This window comes from Opisthocomus hoazin, chromosome 4 (genome assembly GCF_030867145.1).
Source record: "Opisthocomus hoazin isolate bOpiHoa1 chromosome 4, bOpiHoa1.hap1, whole genome shotgun sequence".
Classification (NCBI taxonomy): domain Eukaryota; kingdom Metazoa; phylum Chordata; class Aves; order Opisthocomiformes; family Opisthocomidae; genus Opisthocomus; species Opisthocomus hoazin.
In genome coordinates, this window is record NC_134417.1 from 66,449,228 (window position 1) to 66,467,377 (window position 18,150).

An 18,150-nucleotide genomic window follows, 5' to 3' on the forward strand; every position below is an offset into this window, starting at 1 on the left:
AAATTACTATGGATGCTAAAAGATTTGAAAGAATTTCAGGAAAAAGTTCTGCTGATCATAACCTTGATGAAGGAGGGATTTTGTGCCTAACAGTCTTGTGCATGTGTATGGACAGAGAGACAACGAGAGACAGCATGCTTTTAAATCAGGAGGGTGTGCATATTTTGCAGAGGTTTTGTTCCAGCGCAGACAAACCAGGGTTCCTGGAATGCCTGTGATGTGCAGGTTCTTGTCTGCGTCAGGCCCCGTTGCTTGGAGGCTCGATAATAATCTAGGAAGAACTGTGGTTGTTTGATCTGAATACTGAATCAGTCTGACTTAACTTTTTAACTCTTGGCGTTCTTGTTCGTATTTTTCCTGCTGGCAAATGCTTCCCTTGGGGTTTGATGCAGTGCGTCAAGGGATTTGTTTGGCATTTGAAGTCCATTGAAGTCCTTCTAGTGATGAGAGAAACTCCTATGCCAGGCTGTATTTAAGGTATTTGAAAGAGGAGACATGCCAACATTGGCAGAACCTCAGACAGCATTTTTAATTCCTTCCTTCCCCCCTTTGAAAGCATAAATGCATTTGTAACTTCTGTGTAGTACCTTGTGGCTACCAACCCAGCGAGCGCGTGGAGTGGGGAGGATGTGAGAGCTGTCTCAGTGTTGTGCATTCTCAGCAGAAAAGGTTGACCTTTGGCCAAAGCTAGTTTCTATCATGTGAAAAAAAGCTTTTCCCCCCTATTATGAACCCCCCCCTAATATTCTCATGAATAAATTATTACAATACTATCCTGTAACGTTGCCACTCAGTGCCTCAGTCATGCGTCTTTGAGGTTAATTATGAGATCTTTTTCCATTGACTTGAATGAGAGTGGGATCAAGTCCTTATCAAGGTTAGGGGACTTAAATAGGGGTTTTGTGTACTGTGGAATTACAGTGTGAAAGGAACAGAAGAAAAGGGAAAAGATCATTTTTCACTATATTATTGTTAAGTGTAGTATCTCAAGGATTCCATTAGAAGTCTGTATCTCATTTTATTGTTGTAAAGAAACAGCATGGCTTATCTGTGCAGTCATTGTTTTTTCTGTATATTGAGATAATGGTATAAATATTTTAGCTTGTACCAAACAGAATAGAGGGCTTCCCAGCTGTGAACTTCACATTTTCTACTAAGTAAATCATCCAAATCTTATTCTTCCAGAGGTGCACTTAGCTTGGCACCTTTGTAAAACAAATTAATAACGGGCTTTGCATCAGTGAGCTTTTACGCTGAATGCCACATCCAGGCTGTGGATATTTAGAGAAATGTTCTGGGCAAAGTAGTTCCAGTATTTAATACTTTGCACTTCCTTTTCCTGAAAAATGCTGCACTCTTACTTTAGCTTCTGGGTTGCAAATGCCTTTGCATTTTAGCCGTATGTTGACATCTCTACAATTTTAAATGTTTCATTTGTTTCAACTGTACCTGGTTCTTCGACAGAGCTAGCATCTATTTAAAAGGGGTGATCCAGAAGCAGTGTGGGTACGTGGCGGGGGGTGGGAAATATTTCTAGTTTATTGCTTTTCGAGGTAAATGAAATGGCCACTAGTAAATTAGTGGCCAGTGACTGATTGAGACTATACCTGGCTGTTGCATCATGTCGTAGATTTATCTGCTGCTGAAGTGTCAAAGCTTTGACAGTTTGTGAGGAGTTAAAGCTCTCAGCAGGAAAGTGGGAGGAAGTTTAGCTGGCTTTTAAATTCGAGGCAAAGAGCAAACCATTGCTTCTTACTGTTGAGTGTTGACAGGCACATAAAAGCTGATAATGTAAGTCCAGGGGTTTAAGAGACTTAGTAGAGTTGCTTTTTTGTCGTATGACTGTATTTTAATGCCTCATTAAAGAAGCAGAGCCCTTTGAAATTCTTTACTAGATGGTGTTTAAAAAAAGGTGAGATGGTTGGGTAAAAATGTCAGTGTTTAGAAACTAAGTCATCTTAACCTCCATCTCTAATTTCAGATGGATAAATGAAATGATGGGAGCTAACAGTTCTGAGTTGTGAATAACGCAGTGGTAATATCCAGGGACTGTAACTTTCCTTTTCTTATACCAGTTCTCACAGCCCTAGTGAAGGGCAGATTAAGTATTGTCCACGTTGGTTTTGCTCACAGAAAAAGGAAAGGCACAAAAAAAGATGCGATTGCCCGAGTCTGTGCTGCCAACCAGTGTAGAACCTGGCTTTGAAGATTTCATTCTGATTTGTTTTCAAGTAGAATTTCCCACGAGACAAATTCTTGTTTTCGTACTTAATGAAATGTAGCTGTGGTATGGTGTGTGTTTTTTCTGGCTTTGAGTTTTTTTTTTTTTAAAGGTCTGCTAATTCAACATGAAGCTGTTTCAAAATGGATGCTGTGCCGCTTTGAGAAATACGAGTATGATGTAAAACAAGTCAGTCCTTTAATTAAAAAAAAAAAAATGAAAAAGCAAAACCAAAAACCCCCAAACCCAGCAAAAATGGGAAGGGAATGGGGAACCCAAACCCAAAATTAATGCTAGTCTAGCATAACAGCTGCAGAATCGAGCAATGTATTCTGCTTTTTCTGAAAACAAAACTTTATTTACATGTAGACAGCAGCTATTGTGGGTCTCTGCTTCTGTTATTAATTACATCAGTACAGTTCTGAGATAAACACATTAATTAAGGATACATCTTACTAAGCACTCCTGTTTGCTTATCTGATACTTGAATTGCATGACTACTTGTTTGTAAACTTTCTAAGAGCATGTAGCTCTTAACAGAGGTTTAAATAGCTATATGGCTGTTGTGATGAGCCTCAGAGTTTTTTCTCTATGATAATGCTTTGATACTGTTTCAATATGTAAAGAATTATTACAGGAGTCTCACAATTGCCTTCCTGACCAAAGGATTAGGCTGAGACTGTGTGAGCTAGCTCTTGCTTTTGTTGCAGAGGATTATTTATTTTATGCTTTGCCCTGTAATTGCTTGATATGATGTGGGTCTTCTTATGGGATCTGCAATTTTTTTTTTTTTTTTTTTTCTTGCATAACACCTAGCTTAGTGATGCCCAGCCTGGTACACTCCATACCATGTGAAGCAAGGAAAAGTTAAATCTGAACTATCAAAATAAATTGCTGAGGCTGTAAGCTTTGATCACTTGATAGATTGCAATATTCAGTATTTCTCAGTGAAATTTCTATTGCTAGTTCAAATTGGTTAGAAACCATTTGTAGCTAGCAATGTGTTAGCTTACACCTACACAGTGAAACATCTGTTGGTTTATAAGTGACAGTTGCCTAGATATGATGATCCTAACAGCAACATTATGAATGCAATATTTGTTTAGTCTCTGATACTTTTTGTTGTTTATACTGGATTTTGTACAGATAATGGCCAATTTTAATTAAAAGAGGATGTAAGGTTGACTTATTAGTATATTTATTTTCTTCAAAACAATTTTTGAAATCTTCTTGATACTATTTTTGGATAATTTCATTTCTAGACATATGTCAGCTTGGCAAGTTTTTCTTGGTTTGTTTTTTTCTTTTAACCAAAATGTTGTGTAACCAGGCAGACTTTCATGAAGGCGTCTTAAGTAAAGCAAAGCCTGTTTAGTCACCAAGTAAATCTGTCATTTTAAATACGAGGAGAAACTCCATTCTTTTACACAGTGAAGTTTCATTTGGTCTAGAAAATACAATTGAGTTTTCTAATTCATCTGGAGCTGAAATTTGGTGTTTTGGTTTCTTCTTTGTTGTTGGTTTTGTTTTGTTTTGTCTTTTCTTTTTTATAATTAAAGTTCCCTACTGATAAACGTCAGGCTGAAGGCTGAGCTATCCTTTGTTCATTACGATAGCCCAAGGAATGATCATAGAATCATCAAACAGTTTGGACTGGAGGGGACTATGGCAGCCATCTGGTTATGACCCTTGCAGGGTCATCAAGACCAGGTTGCTCTGGGGGAAACATCCAATCAAGGTTTTAAATATCTCTGAGGATGGAGACTCTGCAGCTTCTGCGAGCAAGCATCTTCCAGTGGTTTGATCGATCACTGTTTTAGTGAAAAATAATTTCCTGATGCCTCGTTGAGATTGCCCATGTTCCAGCTTATACCTGTTGCCTCTTGTCCTTCCACTGTGCATCTCTGTCCTCCCTTCACCCTCCTGTTGGGTAGTTGTAGACAGCAATGAGGTCCTCCTTTAGCCTACCCTTCTCCCAGCTGAGAAAACCTCATACCATCAGCCTCTCCAAGCATGTCATGTGCATCGACCCCTGACTATCTTGTATGGAGAAAACAGAGGTGGTATTTTACTTTAGTTAGCCAGGTTATGCTGTTTACGTTGGTAGAAATGATCTGGTTTTTTGATTATTTTTCTTCAGGGCATAAGGGGTAAAGTTGTTTTTTATGTCCTTATGGGGCCTAGTGCTTTCCAAACCTGTAATCTTTGGGCTCTGGCAGTTTGTTTCTCACTTCTAAGAAGGCCAGGAAAGGTAATAAGGAAATGTAAGGCTGTTGCCAGTAAACTGAAATTATGGATATCCACAGCTCAAGTAGAAATATTTTTAAGGGATTACATCTTGGAAAAATGTTGAAAACCTTTTCTGTAAGCCAATTATGTAATATTCTGTGTATAAATTCATGTTATTTCCCCTTACATCCAAGGAGGACAGAAAAAGCAGACAAGCTTGGATCCAGAGTCTTAACTGCTGAAAGTGGTGGCACTCTTGGAAAGAGCCTGCTTTTTGGGGTACTTTTGGGATACTAGAGATTATGGTTTGCTGGGTGCTTTTGGGGAACTTTTTGGTTTTTGTCATCTTTAAAGTCTACTTAGGACATGTGAAAGACATTTGGTTACCAATAATGGTTTTAATCTCACCATGTGTACAACAGGTGCTATACAGCCTTAGTTGCTTCTTCCAACCACAAAATGGATGTGGTTCACATCTGAATGGAAGCAGCCACTTTCAGTGAGAGACTCCAGCCTCCTGCTTCTCTGCCCTGCTGTGACTGCCTCTGAGGGTGCTGGCACTCCGTTGGGGCCGTCGCAGTACTGTCTCTTTTCTGCCTGGAGATGTGCCGAGTTGACCAATTCATTCCATGGGTGCAGCCCAACAAATATCATAAGCTTTTGCTTTCCATTGTTGTGCTCCAGATGTTAGTATGTTACCTGGAGGTGAAAAAACATTGTGAAGGTATCAATTTTTTTATATATGTGGAGCTTTATTGCACTTTTTAAAATCATCCATTTGTACTACAAAATAACCACCCTGGTTTTTGGAACTTTTTTAATGACTTGTGAACAGTGGTTTCTGAACAGCTGAATGTAGATGCACACCAGAAGCAGACTGGCATGCATGGGTTGTATGGTATCTTGTCAGAGGTCAGAAGAACTGCACAGAAGCTGTTCCAGTTCAGTGGGTCAAAAATCCACTTCTTATGAAAGGCCAACTGTAGATTTGCACGATTGACTATAATGGCTTCAATTTTAAAAGATAGAGGTAACGGAGAGCACTTCCAGTTGGTGGGATAATTCAAGAACACTACATGCTGAGATGGCTAAAATATTGTGCTTTCTGCTGCTACTTCATACTACTTAAGAAGAAAAAAATAGGTGTGGAAAAGGTGGGAAAAAGCCAATTTGAGAGTAAATTTCAACTGTATGAGGTCACTTTTTGGTTAACAGGAAGCTGAGGGTTAGCCATCTTTCATACAGCTGTATGTCCTGTTGGAAAAAAAAAAAAAAAGCCAACACGATTACTAGTCAGCATTTGAGGATGAACCAGAAGCTTCCACAGCAGAATATAGTTAAACTGTGGCAGCAGCAGTATACCGCTTTAAGCTTAATTTTTATTTTAATTTTTTCTCCATCCCCTTTTCAAATTGTCCTGGAATTACAGATTAGAAGGTAAAGACTTCAGCAGGCTGTAAGAGCTAGGAAAGTGTTTTGTTATTACAAATTTTAATATGAAATTTCACATAGCAAAATACACATACTTTTGCAGTGTGTGTAATTTAGTTTTCTAAATTGGAAAATCTGCTGTTACCTAGCAGTTAATGACTATTTTTTTCCAACATTTGGAATGCAAGACCTGATTTGATAAGCTCATAAAAGAAAACAAAACTGAGAACGTTGGAAGTGCTCAAAGTGAAAATTACAGTTTAGGTAGGTTTGGGGGTAGATAGTTAGACATTTTAATTGAACTAAAATAGTTTTATACTAATACAGTAGTGTTGTGGGAGTACATTTTGCGGTGCATTTGAAATTGAAGTATTTAAGTGGAGGAAAATGTATGTTAATGCTTTGCAAGAAAGTGGAGTTTTTTTTACCATCTCTCTAAGCAAAATAGCTGTTAAAGAAATAAAGCTCTCAAGTTGGTATTGGAGAGTTAAATGTAAAGTTTAGGATAATTTCTTTGAGCCAGGAGTTTGTTTTTATCACTTTGGTTGATATATTAAACTGCTGTAGGAAACAATCGTGTGAATTCTGAAATAAATATGTATTCCTGGACAGCTACAGCAAAGTCAGGCCCTGCCAGTGTAAAGAAAGGTGTTGAGTCAGTCTGGATTCTGAAAGTCCTGTGTTTTTCACATCTCAGTGGTAGGGATAGCAGAAGTGAGTCCAGATGATGATTTCAGTTGGCCACATGGAAATGGCAGCATTGGATTTGATATGACAGCTTTGGTTACGCACAAGCAACACTGGCTTATGTTAAACAGCAGAAGCCCCTGCTTGTCCATTGCAATTCAGCACTAGTCCACAGCTGGACTAGCTCAATGTAGCTAAATTGGCTAAAATTACCATTTTTGTTATTTGAGTTTAATTTTGTCTTTGGGGATTTTCTCTGAATTTGGAGTAACTAGTCCTTTAAAAAAACAAGCTACCACTTACACATGTGCGCACACACACAAATTATCAAAATAAGTGAATTCCGTTTTTTTAGGTGTTTATAGGCAAGTGTATATGTGCAGTCACATTTTTAAGGTGCAGGTGAAACTGATTTTAAGTCTAGATGGATCAGGTGCTCTAGTGGAGGGGTTTGCACTCTTTTGAATGAATCTGTTTTAAAACAGACATGATAGAGCGCAGATAAATTGCACTGACCTGAGCTGCTATCTTTTTTCAAATCAGCCCCCTCTTCTTGAGTCGTGTAATACACTCCCATTATCTTCAGATTATGTGCTCTGTTTCTACTGTGCCATCTTCAGTTTGAGTGTTCTACCAGATACCTTCCTAGTAATATTTTAACAAGGAAGGAACCTAATTTAATTTTTTTTTTTAATTCAGAATTGCAGAATAGGTTGTGGTCCATGTTTTGCAAGGAGTTAAGAGGCAGTGAAAATACAGTGTTGGTATTATTTCGGGGCTTCTAACCTGTCTAAACAAATGGCTGTGACAGCCCTTCCTGCTCTTACTGCTTTGTCAAGGGAAGTCAAAGAGAGGAGTACCTGTCCTTTGCAATCCTTAGTAATCAAGCTATTCCAATGTGTTGTTTAATTTACAGCATGGCCACTATAAAACTATTTCAACCCATTTCCTCGACTAAGCAGCAGGGAGATCAAGAAGGTGATTGTAGCGCTTGTACTTCCAGAGTGTTTACAACAGTAAATAAAAACCCATTAAAACAAAACCCCAGGCACCAAAATTCAACCCAAACCTTGGATAAACCCAAACAAATTCAGTAAAATGAGATAATAGAAAATATTATTACTTGAGTACTTACAAATTCAGTAAAATGAGATAATAGAAAATATTATTACTTGAGTACTTTTGACATGTATATATGCATGTCTCTGTACACATGTGCTTTTGCAGAAGTTTATTGTGCTTTTTCTGTGGCCAGGAGCAGCAAGGGCCAGCGTCTTTGCCAGGCTGATGGGCCTGCAGCTGGGTGGGTGCCAAGAGGCCGGGGCATGGGCAGAGACCACCCAGCAAGGGCTGCAGTCCCACGCTGCCAGGGCAAGGACAGCAGAGCAGGTCTGCTGACAGCGACCAGGGTCAGTCAAGAGTCCAGTGAACATGCAAGTCTGCAAGGACGAGGCAGGTCCAAGGTCAAGCTGGGAAGTCAAGTCAGGGTGTCAGGGTCACCAAAGTACACGGGCAGGCGCAGGCGTCCTTGCGGGGTGGCTCAGGCAAGGAGGACCAAGGTTGGAGAGGATGCTCCTCCTAGCTCTTTCTCCTGTGACTCTCTGGTCGGACCTGATCCACATGCTCAGGGAGGGGGCACAGGGAAGACGTTGCAGAAATTGGTGGTGCACTCAGGCTCGTGAAGATTATGGAACAATGTAGAGTTCTTTCAAATTGTCAATGAGGACGCAGTGCAAAGCTTGGGGAAATCGTTCTGTTCTCATCTCCATGGAGCTTTAAGTCAGGTCTTACCTAGCATTTGGCAAGGTGCCGGGGTTTCCTAGTCATGATAGTGAACCAGTTACTCTTATCAGTAGTTTAATTTGACCAGCTGGACTTTGTTCTTTGCATTTTATCTGTGTGGTGTTTATTTTAAATGACTTTGAAAAAAATGCACTCTTTTATTACCACCGTTTAAAGGTAACTGTTTCCAAATGCATGAACGGAAGTGCTTAGCCATTAACAAAACAGGATTTTATTAAAGGTATCACCTTTTGTCTGAGCAGAATGGCAGGGATTTGCATATTCGGTTTAAAAAAGCCTCTATCTTTATACTGGAATATCTATTCCACACTCTTGGCATTAATTTTGCTTCATTTAACCCAAATTGTAGCTATAATGGTGGTATGTTCTTCTTCAGGGCCTGAAGTATGGCGAATATAGAAGCAGTTACTGCCGGAAGGGTTTGAAAAGATTATTGGTGCATATGGAACTCTTGTTAACTTATGATAGTTCACGTCTTTTCAAATTTGTCTTTTGTTTGTGTCTTTGCAGAAGGTAGCCTGTGGTCTTTACAGAAGTTGCTATTACCTTTATCATCAGGGGAAACCTCATTTTTTATCAACCCCCATGGTTTTGGTACAGGTTTTCTATACTATGCACAAATTGCTTAAATGCATAAAGGTATAACATACATCATATATAAAATGTTTATAGCGTATAACTTAATATAAAACTTATTGTGACAGCTTTTCTGCAGGAATATTGCAGCTGTTTTATAGGAGGAATGGCATTTTTGTAGACGATCGTGAAATTTTTTCTAGCTGTGCATTGAGATAGTGTTAACTTAATTGGACTGAACAGTGACACTGCATGAATCATGGGTACTTGTGCAAATAAATAATTTGAAAGAATTTCAGAATTAATACACAAGGTGTTTATGTGCTGTAGCCTGTAAAGATTTTAGTAGCTTGCTCTGTCAAGTGACTAGATGGCATGTACAACTAGTGCTTCCAATAAGCTTGATTAACGTGTAGAAGGACCTGAGGATTTCCGAGTTCTTTCCTTAATGGAAAATGTAGTGAGAGAGTGACTTTCAGTTTGCTCCTCTTAAAATTTCAAATTTTCAAATAGATAATTTTCACTTGGGGAATCCAGTGGTCTTTGTTGTGTCATGAGGGTCTGTGGTTATTCCAAAGCACTCTTTATTTCTGGTTACAATTCTCAATCACAGTATGGAAATGTGAAGGCATTATACTTGTTTGTACAGTAAGCATTTAAGTATAGACATCAGTACACTGGAGAGAAGAAAGTCCTCAGAACCCAAAGGACAAAAAACTCCCACTGTAAACTAGCAGGCAGTTCACCTGGAGGGAAAACAGAACATCTTTTTTGTACAGTCATCAGAAACCAATGACAAAGTATCTATTCTTTAATTAGAGGCAGCGCAGGGAAAAGCAGTTATTTATTATAGAACTTTGCAATTTATTTTAAAATTGAGTTTCAAAGTTTAATTTTTTAAATTTTTTAAAGGTTGACACAAATGACAGCATGGTCTAAAAATGAATATTTAAAATCTTCTTCAACCTGTTGTTTGTTTTGCTTTCCAACAGCTCTGGTTTGAACAATGCAAACACAGAAATGGTTGCATCTTTTGCAAGCTTTACGTCTTGTGCCCTTACAGCTCCAGACAGTGAAGCACTGACATTTTGTCTTTTTAAAACTAAAACAAATAAACAGTGTTTTAATATGGATTTAAAAGCTTGAGTTTATCATATATTTTGATTAAATGTCGGTTTAGGATCAAACCACAGTTGGCCCAGAGAGGTTGTGGAATCTCCATCATTAGAGACACTCAGACCTCAGCTGGACATGGGCCTCAGCCACCTGAACTGGTTGGACCTGCTTTGACAGGAGGTTGTACCACATGACATCCAGATGTCCTTTCCACCGCAAATTATCTGTGACTCTGTGAAACAGGTTCCTTTAAAATGTCTAAACAAACAAAATAACTCCTGGCTACTGAAGGACGTTGCTGCTTTTTGCTGTTTTGTCCAGCGGCCTGTGGATAGCCGTGGAACTGCAGCTGCAGGTTTAAGGTGAAACTGCATTGTCCATTTTTTATTTTAGTACTAGACTTAGATGGTTAGGAGATGATACTGTTAGAACCGAACAACAACTTGGAGTGAACTCTAGTATGTAATTGGATAGATTCTGATGGTTAAATCACAGGCTAAAACACTTTCCAGGTTTGTTCATGGAGCACAGGTGGTCTTTAATGTCTGAATCAGGCAATCTGGCTACAGACAAGGCTTTCGTCAGTGATGCTGTAGATGCATGGGTGATGAGACTAGCAAGGAAGGAGGAAAAATGCTGTCCAGTGAGCGTATATAGGAGTTTGTGAAGCATAAATAGCTGCAAAAAGGAAGTACAGGGCATGTGTAAAAAGGCAGTGGCAAACAGGATACCATGTCTCACGCCATCAAGGAATCAGTGGAAGCATAGTAGGCAATCTTCCAGTCAGCTACCTGCACTGTATAATCCAACATGCGCTCTGTCAGAAAAGCACCTGCTATTAGTTGCCAAGGCATATTGCATCAATATACAGTATGATTTTGAAAAGATCAAGTAGTGTAGGGAATTTTCTTGCTATTTTACTAAATACCTACAGTAATGCGGTAGTTGGTGTTTTCCAAGTCATAGCAAAAATGAAGTGTACATCTCCTGCTCGGACTCTTTGGAAGGGTATTTGTACTTATATGAACTTCTGAGGCATGTGTGTAGCCTTTAATCTCTGAAACAGACAAGGGAATGCAAGTGCCCTGGATATATACCTTACTGTATTCCTAGCTGGCTTGATGAGATTTTAAGTTCCATTGCGTGAGTTTCCTTGCCATTTGTAGTGCCGATAATTAAACATTGTATTTAGTCTGAAATTACCATTCTTTTCATTTCTTGATGTTTGATTTTTTTGAGCTGGATTTTTTCTTTTGGGTCACAACTAAAGAGGGTTTACAAGGCACAGAGTTGGGGGAGCAAGATGCATTGTTCCCTCAAGAGAGCTAATGTATGATAACTAATTAAAATAAAATTACAGTGGCATTATCAGAGGACACTCTGTAACTTTCATATGTTAACAAGTTGAAGTTAAGATTGTGGGGAGCCTGGCCCCATCAAAGGGAATTTGAGACTGCTTTTATGCTAGCTAAAATTTACCTCTCTCTTACTTCGCATCAAGTAAGAAAGCACCTTTTTTCTCTGACAGAGACAAACCTGGAGTCCAGCCAAACATAGCTTTTTGTAAACAGGGACTTGTTTCTAATCTCATCCAAAGAATATCAGTGTCTTGCTCTGGGGAAATTCAGGAGATGGGACGGGAGAGAAAGGAAGCAGATGAGCATCTGATTTCTGTGCAAGAGACAGGTATTGTAGCTGTTCTGGGAATATCTTTGTTCCTATGGAAAAGCAGAGTGGTTGCTACCAGGAAGAGACAGCCTTCATTTGCTCCTGTTTGGAGACAACACGGTCTGTCTGCTTCGTGCTGGTTCCCTTCTTAGAGGGATGAGGAAGGAAGTCTGGCAGAAAGCAGGAGGTGATCTCCAGTGACATGCGGCAAGGTGCCTTGAGCTGTGTCGGTAGGAAGCATCCTAAATAAAGACATTCAGTAGAGGTACAGGACCTCACCCTGAACCAATTGGCTTTCCCTCCTTTTGCCCTGAGAGCAGAATTTTGCTCCTGGAGAATGCTGGTGGACAAGATCCAAGCTGGCTGTGATGGAGCTTGACGACATGAATGAACAATGCTGTCCTGGGGGCACTGTCTGATGTTGCTTGGAGAAAATTCACGTAGGACATTAGGGCTTGAAGTTCTGAATTTTAAGAATTTGGGGTTAACTGGGGTCAGTCTTTCTGCTCCTAAGTTAAATCCAACTTGCTCTTTCACCACAGATTCCCTGGGATGAACGAATGGTGATGAAACTACTGACTGTGTTGAGGGATGGGAAGGGGTTTACAGTATCATCTCTGCTCTCCTCATGAATCTCAGAACATTAACAGCCCCCATGCTTTAGAACAAGCTGTCTTTGTGGGTAACACCAGCTGCAGTGCTTTTGGGTCTGTGCGGCAGGACACCTGTCCCTTTCACCTCCTGGGACCTTTTTTCCCTGTATATTTATCCTTCATTCCATTGGGCACTTCTGACATCTCCCTGGCTCATGGCCAGCCCACCCTGCTCTCACTTTTTCCCCACTTCCTCACCTGAAAGTGGGAACCCTGGCCAGGTTTCCCCAGGTCAGCAGAGCCGCTGTGCCTGGCTGGCGTGGGCTGAACCAGAAGCCAGAACTCAGGCTGAGCGCAGGAGACGGGACCTGACGGCTCCAAGGAGTCGGCTCCCACCTTTGCTTGTGGCAAGGCTGGGGCGAGCTGGGAGGCGGCTCCCAGGCCTGCCTGGTCGGCTCCAGCGAGGTGGCTCCCAGCTTGTTCTGTGCGCAGGCAGGCACAAAGCTCTGCTGATTTCCTCACCCCCAGGCGCCAGCCACACTTGGGAACTGGCTTCCAGGAGCTCTGGGTTTGGGCTCCTGGTCTTTCTTCCACAAAGCGTGAAGGAGCGGGAGACCAGCTCCTGGTGCTGCCCGTGGGTAGGGAGTGTCCCCTGGGAACCAGCTCTCCATGCCCACAGGAACGAGCAGGAGACACAAACTGGCTCTTGGTTGGCATTACTGGAGGAGTCATACCGCAATTAGGAAGGTATATAGCAGTTGGGAACCTCTGGCCTTGAGCTTGTCTTTGGAAGATATTTTTGCCATGTATTTTTGACTGAGACACAGTATCACACTGAAGTGAGTGCTGCCGTGTGAGACAAGGACTTCCTCAGATCTTGTTGCTGTTTCCATTCATTAAAATATGTACAGTCCAGTTCCAGCAATTTATGGTGCTTATTACTGATTATACAACTTGGTGTTTTTTCAAATAGTTGTTTCTTCACCAAAAATGCCACGTATTACCAAAAATTCTGCCAAGCCCTTAATAAACCATTGCCCAATTACTGGAGCTGGTGATAAGTTTGTGTTCCTGCCTGCTGTGTCCCCCCGGTCCCCTGCCCTGCATCTCACTGCTCCTGTAAGGCAACTACAGAAAAGTGGATCTTGAAATACTGGTGATTTTGTAGTTGGTTTGTTTGAATGTGGAGAACTCTGGGAATAATAGAAAACCCTGAATTACAGTGACATGAAACTTTCATTGTTAGCAGCTTGAAAAGATTATGCTGAAAATTGGTCAGCTGTAATCATATTTTTATAAATTTAGTATTTTCTTGCTTGACTTTGAAACTTGAAATATCTAGTTGAGTCTCTTCTAATCAAATGCTTTGAGTATAAAACTACACAAATAAAAACATTATTCAGAAACTGTATTTGTGAGGGTGTTCAAAACTTTATTATGGTTTTGGTAAACAAAAACTTTAGGTTTGCTTTACAATGTGTTACTAATTTATACGAGTAGTATTGCCTTCCTGTTAGAAAATTCCGTATTTGTTTTGCTTGTGTAAATATATGCTTCTCTCTGTTGTTTTTTTATTTTATTAATAAACGAACATTTTTCTTTTCTTTCCAGAGGATGCAAAGCAAGTTTTTGGCCAGACCACGATTCATCAGCACATTCCGTTTAACTGGAATTCAGAGTTCATACAGCTGCATTTTGGAAAGGATAGAAAAAGACACCTCACATACGCGGAGTTCACCCAGTTTTTACTGGTGGGTCTAATACAACACAATTTGTCAAGAGTAGTAACAAGCATGCAAGAATCAAAGTATTCACAAACTTGTCAAATACCATGGTGGTAGGACGGCTGAAAGATAGACCAAGTGTAGGCTTTTATGGTTAGGGTGATGGACTTTAGTAGTGTGTTGGTAAATAGGATATGGTTATGGTAAAACTGCTGATTCAGGCTAGCTGGGTTTTTTTCCTTTCCTTTTGTTTTTGGCGCCTGTGTGCAGAAGGTAATCTTTTCTACGTTGTTGTGTACACAGAGACATGAAATTAAAACCTAGACCTCAAAGTCTGAAAATCTGCTGTATATTTAAATCTGTGAGTCAAAGAATGATAAATAACAGTATTGAACATTTCGGACCCAGTTGCCAGACTGTTATTAAGAAGTATGTCTGTCTGTAAACAGCATGTTTACCAAACTTGTATTTAATTCAGTGCTGATGAGCAATAAAGATGTTTTGCTGCAAGCCCTTTCCACACACTTCTTTACTTTTGACCTTTTTTGAATTAAGAGTATCTCAGATAGGGAAATGCTACTTAGCTTTGCTTGTGGTATATAGAGAATAAAATACTATCTTTCTGCTACAAGGACTTCTTGGATATTCATACTTTGGGGTACTTTGTTACAGAAAGTAAAATATTGTGCTAATAAAAAAAATAAACAGATTATCTGTATTTCAGCAGTACTGTTAAAAATAGTCTTCAGTAGGAAAAGTGATCCTTGAAGTGGTGAAACACGTGAGTTCCTTATTTGTATTCCTTCTGAATACTTAATACCGTATTAGTATTTACACTAGAGAGTTTTAAAATGGGAACCTGCTTCAAGACTGCAAGGTTTCTTTTTTTCTTGTTTACACAAGTATGTTAGTTCACAGTAGGAGGTGGTATCATTTTGATGAGGAATAATTAAGATAATGCTATTGAGACAAATGTTTCAAATTGACTTTGTAGAACAGAGCCTAATTAACTTTGTATGAAGAGGACGTCAGGTACCACATGATTAAATCGTATTCCCTTAGGTTTTGTACTGACTGTTGTAACTCTCCAGTTTTGTGACAGAATAGTGAACCAGAACCTCTTTTGGATAAAAAAAGCAAATGTGTTACTTGATCAGGAAAAAATGCCTCTGGCCACATGTTCTGGTGTTCTAGCACCTCTTTCCATACTACAGAATAATCTCTGGATATGTATCCTGAGTTTGGTGGCTTAAAATCACAATCTTAACAGAGTACCAGTCCTGTTTGCCTCCTGCATCTGTTTGTTTAGAGATCTGAGGAAAAGCTGAAGAACACCCCACAATTAAGAAAAGGACACTTTTGTTGCCAAAAAAAAAGAGAGGAGCAGGGAGGAGGATTAGAGCTGCAGGCCTAAATGAACCTGTAACCTCATGGCTGGATATTTGGAATATTTGAGTTCTTTCTTGTGTCTTTGGGTTCTTTCGTGTTTTTTCTTTGAATTAGGAAAAGCAAGAGCCGAGGCAGGAGTTTTCTAACTTTGGAGATGATAGGCTTTCTCACCCTGTGGAGGGGTGTTCCCCTTTCCTTTTCTAAAAGGGGTTTTCTTGAATGTGATCGTATTCTGAGGGGAATTGTATTTGGTTTTGGTGTGTCTGGCCCCTGCCTTGTATTTTTTTTTTAACCAGCTGTACTGCATAAGTGAACCTTAGCCAGCTGGAGTGCAAAGTAAAAGGTTGTGCTTGAACACGTCAGTGGTCCTCACGAGCCGGCCAGTCATCAGTATAGGCTGTGATGATCCATACAGGACAGAAAGAGGGAGGAAGAGCACAAGCATGCATAAGCATGGAGAATAAGGATGACGATTGTAGGTGTCCTGCAGAGATGTGAGGTGCGTTCAGGAAAAGTTACAAGGCTGCTAATATACTCTCAGCATTGGTGCAGGCAGCGGGGACTTCAAAATAAATGATTGTCCTAAGACTTTGCTGAAGTTGTCCACTATCAGTCCAGTCTGTTAGGATGCTCAGTCACTCACAGTAATCGGGTACATAATGTTTACCCACTTTTGAGAACTGTGAATCTTTGAAACACGCAAGTTTCCTTGCTGACTCTTGCCTTGCAGCATTCTATTATAGGTACTGAAGTTTGGGCGCAGGTATGACTCTCAGCACAAATTGGAGAGTTAATAGCAGGCATCAAAACCTTTCTTTAGGCTCTGTAGCCTTTGGTACTCAGCCTTTCCTTCTGACATTCTGTCTGTGCATTAGTCAGTCTCCTTGATCTGATGTCTAGACCTTGGACCTTAGACAGCAGGAGACCACAGTGGATACCAAATTACCTTTCTGCGTTCTTGACGTGTGAATGCTCTTTACATTGCACTTAACATGGACCAGATGGTTCAGTAAGGCGCTTCAGGTACTGCTTTGTAAGTACAGTACAATTTGCAACTTTTAATGAAATAATCCAGCTAGATTAAAATTCATTCATGTTGGGTCCTATTATGCCACATGAAGTTGTTACATATTCATTATCTGTCGCAGCATTTGGGGTAATCATCACTTCTGGCAAAGCTGAAGGTATGTGGAAAATAACATTAGTATATTTTAGCCATACATAAGATGTATCTCTTCTAGCTTTAAATAAGAAGAGTTTATGTGGGATTCTGAATATTTATATCATGCCAGCACTTTTTTTTGTCTACAGTAATAGAGATGCCCAAAAATATAGCCTCCAAATTAATTGGCTCTAATACAGTTAACAATGTATTTGCATCAGCCCAGAGCTCAAGGTGTGTTATTTTACCCTGCTTCTCATTTTGCTGGCTTAATTTTAAGTTGTATATCTCCACTGCGTAGCCATCACATCTATATCTGTTTGGATACCGTCATGTTCCATCATCACTTAAGTGGCAAGTCTACTTCACAAAGACCAGTGTTGGGCCCTTTCTCAGCATGTAAAATCCTTTCTGCAGAATGAATTTTAACAGATGCTTATATGTGGGTCTGGTAAATCCATTTTCACATTGTCTGGGAATTTGTTTGTGCCCAGCATATTAGTTGATGAAGTCGTACTCTTTATAATTGAACCTTTGGATCTGCTCCAGTAGAAAGGATTGTGCTGTATCTGATGACTTGTAGATCCGTTGGGATGGAACCCAAACATAAATTTCTATCTAGCTGGAAAGTAATGAAGCTTTTAATGAGCTGTAAGTGAAAGCTGAGGTAAAATCTCTGCCAGCATGCCTGCCATGATGTGCAAATTAATTTTTCACAAAGTCTTATGCTACCTGGGGGAATTCTGGACTTCCAGCGTCAAGGGAGAAGCTTGTTTTCTAAGTATATCTAAGTTTACAGAAAGTCTACTCGAAGAAGGTTCTTCAGGATGTGTAATTTGTATTGCAAAGCAATGAGGATTGTACTTTTTTAGACCTTAATGTGTCAAAATAGGGCTGAAATAGGTGAAACAATAAAAATTATTGCAAGTCAGATAACATCTCCAAACACTGCAACTTTGCTTTATTGTTTTTCTGTTTATTTTTGAAGTGGTATTTTTTATATTAGCTGCATGCACACAGCGTAGGGCATGTTATGAACATGTCATAAAGATTTCCCTGATAAATTGCTAGTAGCTCCTGAGCCTCATTTTGAAATGTAGTTAGTCATGCTGTGAGATGTCTCAACTTTCAGGCTCGGAGACTTGAGGGAGTAGGTAGCCTTTCTTTTGAGTTACACACTTTAAGGAGTTTATTACGTTGTTATGCAATGTACAGTGATTAGAAAAGTGACGTCTGTCTGGGGTTTTTTGTGACAGACTTTATAGGTGAAATTTATCTAGTTATTTAGTTTTGACACAAAGTGTGTTGCCATGTAATGGTCTGCATGTTCTTGTATGCTGTGTCGCTGCCATGGTCGTGGTCATGGTTTGAGAATGTCACGTCCCTGTGCTTTTTTCTGCTCAGTGCAACTGGCAAATGTGTAGCACAGCTCAAAATAACCATAGCCTAAAAAGACCCTACCTTTCTGAGAAGGTGGGAGGAGTCTTCTCTGCCTACTTGCAGTATGCTTAAACCATTTCATTTCTGAGCTAAGGAGGAGGTGTGAGTAGG

At 39.9% G+C, this 18,150-nt stretch overlaps 1 protein-coding gene across 4 annotated transcripts in view; it reads left to right on the forward strand.

Moving 5' to 3' along the window:
• SLC25A13 (solute carrier family 25 member 13) overlaps positions 1-18,150 on the forward strand; it is a 101,752-nt gene that overhangs the window by 36,839 nt on the left and 46,763 nt on the right. For all 4 annotated transcript variants that reach the window (XM_075419306.1, XM_075419303.1, XM_075419305.1 and 1 more), the window contains one exon: positions 13,936-14,075. In XM_075419306.1, the coding sequence (XP_075275421.1) occupies positions 13,936-14,075 (140 nt within the window). The remainder of the gene's footprint in view (positions 1-13,935; positions 14,076-18,150) is intronic.